This window comes from Phocoena phocoena, chromosome 8 (genome assembly GCF_963924675.1).
Source record: "Phocoena phocoena chromosome 8, mPhoPho1.1, whole genome shotgun sequence".
NCBI classification, from domain to species: domain Eukaryota; kingdom Metazoa; phylum Chordata; class Mammalia; order Artiodactyla; family Phocoenidae; genus Phocoena; species Phocoena phocoena.
In genome coordinates, this window is record NC_089226.1 from 47,524,178 (window position 1) to 47,531,284 (window position 7,107).

The following is a 7,107-nucleotide window of genomic DNA, read 5'->3' on the forward strand; positions in this document are numbered from 1 at the left end:
GCAAAGAAGGAGCCAAAATTGTCATTATATATAATAAGGTGATATAATTGTCTACCAGGGAAATTTGAATGAATAAGCTAAAAATAAAAACTATTAAGAAAGTTGAGTGGGTAAGTCAGTTAAAAATTTAACAAAAAAACAATAGCTTTCCTATGTAGCAACAATAACCATTTAGAAAATATAAAAGAAGACATAATTTAGTCCAGTAGGAAAAAAATGCATAAAGTCACTGGGAAAAATAAATTTATAAATTTAATGCAATTTTCATGAAAATTCCAGCTTTTTTTTGAACTTGGAAAATTTTATAAAGTTATCTGGAAGAATAAATATTCAAATAGAGATTAAAAATTCTGAGAAAGTAAGACTAACCAAAAAGGACTTGTCCTATGACATATTAAAATATATTATAAAATTGCATGAAAGTGTAGTGATTTTGCTTCCAGAATGGTTAGACTGATCAATGAAATAGAAGAAAAAGACCAGAAATAGATTCAACTTTATGTAAGAATTTAATATCTGGTATACATGTTGGGAAATCAGTGTGGCAAGTATGAATTGTTCAATAAATTATATTGTGGCAAATAACTTTTTGAAAAAATTATATTCCTATGTCACATTTTATACTAGAATAAATTCCATTTGGAGCTAAATGAAATAATCACTTGTTAAAAACTCTTAGTAAATTATAAATAGAAGTAATTAAAGAAGTTCTAAAACATATAGGTAAATATCAGTATTATTTAGGCTAATAAAGCCTTTTTAGGCTTAACATCAAAGCCAGAAACCAGGAAGAAAATTTTGATAGATTGACCATTTAAAAATTATAGCAAAACAAGAAGTTTTTACCCCTTTCCTCCCCCAGTAAATGATCAACTGGGGGAAAAATTGTAAAATATATAAGAGACAAAGGTATGTTTTCCTTATAATGCAAAGAGTTCATATAAATCAAGAAGGAAAAAGACAGATATTTTCCCTGAAAAACAATTTTCTCCTACCTCAGAGAAAAATGGGCTAAGGAGGTAAAAAGGCTATTCACATTAGAAATCAATTGGTCATGTGAAAAACATTCAACCTTCTAATAATCAAAGAAATGCACATTCACAAAAAAGGATATCACTTTTAATTTTTGGATAGGCACATTCTAAAAAGAACAAATCCACTCTCATGAGTGCATAGGAACTACATACCGTGACCACCACTGGGGAGAGATACCTTCCCATATGTAATAAGGGCCTATATATAAAAACTTAGCCAGGGGCTTCCCTGGTGGCGCAGTGGTTGAGGGTCCGCCTGCTGATGAAAGGGACACGGGTTTGTGCCCCGGTCCGGGAAGATCCCACATGCCGCGGAGCGGCTGGGCCCGTGAGCCATGGCCGCTGAGCCTGCGCGTCTGGAGCCTGTGCTCCACAACGGGAAAGGCCACAACAGTGAGAGGCCCGCGTACCGCAAAAAAAATAAAAATAAAAATAAGCATGTGGACCTATATTTAGTTGTATGAAAGATGTCCACAAAGTATTCATACCAAAAGAGTAGAGTTCAAAGAAGTAAAATAAACAATGTGTTGTTCTATGTCTGTACATAGAAAAACTCTATTATACACCAAAATTTTAATAACAGCTATTTTGAGGTAGATTATGGGTAATATACTTCTACTTATTTGTACAGTTCTGCACTATCTGAATCTTTTGCAATGATCTTTATAACCAGAAAAAAGAAAAACCAACTCTGAAGAAGGAGAGAATGAGAAGAATGAGGAGAAGAAAAGGGAGGAACGGTGAAAGGGAGGGAAAGGCATTTTCTGGGAGTTTTACCCTTGCTTCAGTTGCTTTTTTTGTCTTCTGAGGCTACGTTGTAAAAACTTCCTTCTCTTTCAGTTTCCTACTTTCCTCTTAATCCAATTGGAGAGGCTCTTAAACAATGTATATTCAATCGAAAATCTTGTAATTTAGGGAAAAAATGATAAATCAATCCATGATCTTGATTTTGCCCAAGGAGAAAATGCAGTTCGATGGGATTACCAGCCACACAAAACACCTTTAGATCAAAATATGCCAGAATATTTATTATCTCAAACTGTTTGCTGTTCTACTTTAGCAAAACCTTTCCTAATGGGAAGGTTAAGAAGGACATGGAGGCCACTTATTTCTTCTTCTAGATACCATATGTAATGCTTATTTGTGCCCCTTGAAGAATTGTTTTCATTTAGTTGAGCTTTGTGTAATGCCTTCAGCTAAAAGTTGGAGACCTTCTTCATTCATTCATTCAACAAATATTTATCGAAGCCTCTCCTGTGCCAGGTGCTGTTCTGGAAAATTGGAACCTATCAGTGTCTAGCTTTCCTGGAACTTGCTTTCTATCGTTCTAAGAAACAGCCATATAAAGGTAGCTATTGGTGAGGCTATCTGTTACTTTATTCAGTATCCCATAGAGAAGTTTCTTTAAGACATGAGAACTGGAAAAGTAGTTGAGGAATTCATGTATACTTTACTCATAAGCAAATAAAGGAAAGTTTATTTGTTTGGGTTACCAGGAAGCTTAGTCTATTGTTAGCTCAACTTGAGGAATTGTGTAAGATTTTATGTCCATCCTATTATAATACAAACTTTTCCTCCTTTCAGAACTCCTTATCTTCCTATTTCATCTGTATTTTCACTGGCCTTGCTCTGTAAAAATTTGAGTTGTTTCACTATATTCTAATGTATTTGTGAACTGCTTCAAATTTGAAATACCTTGTGGGACTAGAGGAACAAAATAACACCATGAGGAAACAGACAAATCCAGAATGTGGTGCATTTTTCAAGACAACTGACCTTGTCTCTTCAGAAAGCCAATATTAAGAAAAACTAAAACGTGGAAGGGACTATTCTAGTTTGACAAATGCGGGAAAAAACAATCGAATGCAATAAGTGAGCCATGATTGGATCCTGGTTCAAAAGAACATATCTGCTATAAAAGATGATTTTTGAGGAAAGCTGACCAAATTTGAATATGGTATGGGTAATAGATATTAGCAAGATTGTTAATTTTCTCAAGACCTGATAATAGTATTATGACTATGAAATAGAATGTTCTTATTTTTAGAGGTGCATACTGCAGCATGTTTGGGTGGTGTGTCTTGTCTGCAACTTTGGGATGATTCTGCAAAAAAAAAAAATGTTTTACAAACACTTATATACAGATAAAGCATATATGGCAAAATGTTAATTGTTGAATTGTTGAGTCTGGGTATTGGGTACTATTGTTGAATTAGAGTGGATACTGTAATATTCTTTTACATATTCTGTATATTTGGAAATTTTTGTAATAAAAACTTGGAAAAATTAAATTACATATGAATGACTTATTCACCTCTTTTTTCTTCTAGTACTCTATAAGTGTTTGAGTGAAAAGATCTTGTGATATAGCGAATGGGGAAAGGAGCAATTCCAAGAAGAATCTGATCAGCAGTCTTAAGTTCCAGGATAACGAAGATTATTCAAAAATTAGGTATCTAAAAGATCAATTCTGAGCGATACTGGCTTCACTGGAGGTGGAAGCTAGAATACAGAGTATTGAGAAGTGAGGGCCGACCACTTTTTCAATAATTCCCAGGTTTGTTGTTATTTTTGCCGCTGTTACTATGACATCACTGGAGATCTGGAGCTACTCCAGCTCCAGACCTCATTCGAACTCTCGCGATACTAGAGCCCGGTGGAGCGCGAAATGCGGTGGGAGGGGCTGGAACGAGATCGACTGACTTCCGGCCAGGCCGTTGTCTGGGTGGCGCGGTCGAGTCATCGTTGGGCCTCGCCGCTTCCATCTCTCTTCCCTCCGCCGCCCCCCCGACCCCGCCCCGGCGCGGGGGGTCGACCAGCCAAGTGGGGCGGGAGGCGACTCGGACCTTCCTCTTCATTTCGTTCTGGCCTGCTGCCCGGCTACCCGCTCTGGGTCCTTGGGACCAGCGAGGCCCGGTCTGAGGGGCCGGGGCCTACGTGGGCCCGCCGTCGGGCCCCATGAGGCATAGCCTGACCAAACTGCTGGCGGCCTCGGGCAGCGACTCCCCAACCCGCAGCGAGAGCCCGGCGCCGGTCGCGACCTGCTCGCTGCCCCCGGACTTGTCCCGGGCGGCAGCGGAGGACGAGGGGACGGCGGCGGCCGGGTCTCCCGGCCGCAAACAGCCGCGCGGCGACGAGGGCGAGTCGGACGCCGGGAGGGGGGGCCGCGGCATCGTGGCCGCGCGCGCGCCCTCGCCCGAGGAGATGGAGGAGGAGGCTATCGCCAGCGTCCCCGGGGAGGAGACGGAGGACATGGACTTTCTGTCCGGCCTGGAACTGGCGGATCTGCTGGACCCCCGGCAACCAGACTGGCATCTGGAGCCCGGGCTCAACTCGCCCGGGCCTCTCTCCTCGTCCGGCGGAGGCTCGGATAGCGGCGGCCTGTGGAGAGGGGACGACGACGACGAGGCCGCGGCTGCCGAGATGCAGCGCTTTTCTGACCTGCTGCAGAGGCTGTTAAACGGCATCGGAGGCTGCAGCAGCGGCAGTGACAGTGGCGGCGGCGAAAAGAGGCGGAGAAAGTCCCCGGGAGGAGGCGGCGGCAGCAGCGGCAACGACAACAACCAGGCGGCGACAAAGAGTCCCCGGAAGGCGGCGGCGGCTGCTGCCCGTCTCAATCGGCTGAAGAAGAAGGAGTACGTGATGGGGCTGGAGAGTCGAGTACGGGGTCTGGCAGCCGAGAACCAGGAGCTGCGGGCCGAGAATCGGGAGCTGGGAAAGCGCGTACAAGCACTGCAGGAGGAGAGTCGCTACCTACGGGCCGTCTTAGCCAACGAGACCGGACTGGCTCGCTTGCTGAGCCGGCTGAGCGGCGTGGGACTGCGGCTGACCACCTCGCTCTTCAGAGACTCGCCCGCCGGTGACCATGACTACGCTCTGCCCGTGGGAAAGCAGCAGCAGGACCTGCTGGAAGAGGACGACTCAGCCGGAGGAGTGTGTCTTCATGTGGACAAGGATAAGGTGTCGGTGGAGTTCTGCTCGGCGTGCGCCCGGAAGGCGTCGTCTTCTCTTAAAATGTAGGGTCAAGTAATCTGCTCTTTATCCGCGTTTACCCCTTTCAACTCCCTTACACCATGTAAAACACCTTAGTGGGACATCTTCACTGGACACATTTCAGAGGAGGAAAAAAAGTAATATTGAATCTTTAAGTGTTTAGCTAAAAGCATGAATGTGACACTGTAACCAACTCCTAATGATAACATGTCACTATTAAATCTCTCTGACAGTTTCTTTTTTAGGTGATTTCCTTCCTGCCAGGCTCCGTTGTAGGGGTTACAGAACAGTCGTTCCCGCCTCACAACCTGGTAAGGATCCATCTCTTCACGTAACGCTCATGCTCTGCTGCTTAGTCTACTTTAATGGGCAACATCTCAATTTGTGTGTGTGTGTGTGATTTTTTTTTTCTTTTGTTTTTTGGAAGGTGGGAGGGGAATCTAATTTGGGCCCTGTCCACCCTGGAAACAGACTTGTGCTGGTCAATATTGTATTCAAGTTGCTTCTTCTGGTTGAAATAGCTGTTAATGTGTCCCCTTGTTCAGACTTGCGTGTACCTAGCTCTTCTGTCCCCAGTGTGGACATGGCCTTGGATGACATCGGTTCCAACTGTACACTGAAAGCTGCTAATAGAGATACAGTTTGGAGAAAGTGACACAGGTGAAGTTGAATGGAAGTTCCGAGTTGTACAAGGTGCAAATTGGAATTCCAGTTTTAGAGCAACTTTTCAGAGGTTGACAATAAGTACTTGGGGCATACACAAATGTGATAGTTATTTTGTGGAGATGACAGAAATCTCTTAAATATCACGAATGCCTTTTAGTTTTCATAGATCTAGATATACAATCTATTCAGATTAATAGATTTTTATATCTCACCGTTAGAGAAGTTGGAAATTAACATGCATATCAGACTCCTGTGTTAGTTACTTAAAGGAAGAATAAGAATGGTTAATGAAATGTTTCTTTGAGGACCAGCACAGTGATTTACCCTATCACTGAGTATGAATAAATTGTTGAACACCTTTATTTTTGTTGTATTAAAATTTTAGGTTAAATTTATGTATGATTAGATATTGAAGGTTATGAAATGTGAATGAAAACGTGTAAAGTGAGGCTTCACAAAGAATCTTATTCTCCATATTTCAAGGGTATTTGTCCTATTTAAAAGTAAGTTTTAAAATTGAGTGACTTAATGACACGATTGACACTTTTTCCAAAGTTGGGACATAGTCTTCCTTTGAAGTACTCTATTATCTATTGTCCAGTTGTATAGATTGAGTCACAGTGTCTTTCAGTGTAAGAGACATTAAGAAATTCTTTGTGAAACATCACTGTTTGATAAAGTATATACGTATTTAGCATCCTTGTTTTTCTTTGTGCTAAAGTGGATACAGCTGTTGGGGCAGAAGAGACGGGACCAGCTGCTGGCCACATTTCCTGCTTTATTTTAAAAGGTAGTATAAGAAATGAGGAAAAAGAGGTAATATCAGGGCTTCTGCTTTTATTTTAAAATGTTCATAATTAAAAAGTATTTTCCAGCAGTCCAAAGATGTAAGTTAACTTACATATAAAATGTTTTATTTTGTTGTTATTTGGTTATGAAAATGGAAACTTGTTCTTGCAGAACTGTAAATGTTTTGTTGCTAGATAATACACTTTTGAGACCTAACTTGGTCTCTGGTTTCCAGTGCATTACAGCATATTTTGTAAAATCATCTACTGCACTTGAGCATGAATGGATAGTAGCCAAACTCACAACCTGGAGTGATGAACCTGCTTATACCTAAGTGCAGGAGCAAGCCCCTCACAATGCAGCTGCATGGATTTTTAGTGCCTACTGAATTATATATATAAATATATATAAAAACCAAAAGTAGTTGGAAAAGTTATTTGAAATGACTAATTTGTGCTATCTTTATGGAATATGTTAATGTAGCTTTTTGAAACAGAAGCCTTGAATTGAAAGTTAATTAATACTTGAACATTTTGTATATATTTCTTTGTATATAATTTTGTGCAGTACCAATGACAAAAATATGGTGTCATAATAAAACCAGGTTTGTTGATCTTTCAGTCAT

At 41.2% G+C, this 7,107-nt stretch overlaps 1 protein-coding gene across 1 annotated transcript; it reads left to right on the top strand.

Moving 5' to 3' along the window:
* The first annotated feature begins 3,672 nt into the window (after positions 1–3,672).
* On the top strand, positions 3,673–5,164 carry CREBZF (CREB/ATF bZIP transcription factor). Its single transcript, XM_065882992.1, has one exon. The coding sequence runs from the start codon at positions 3,993–3,995 to the stop codon at positions 5,052–5,054; it is 1,062 nt and encodes a 353-aa protein (XP_065739064.1). The 5' UTR covers positions 3,673–3,992; the 3' UTR covers positions 5,055–5,164.
* Positions 5,165–7,107: the final 1,943 nt, after the last annotated feature.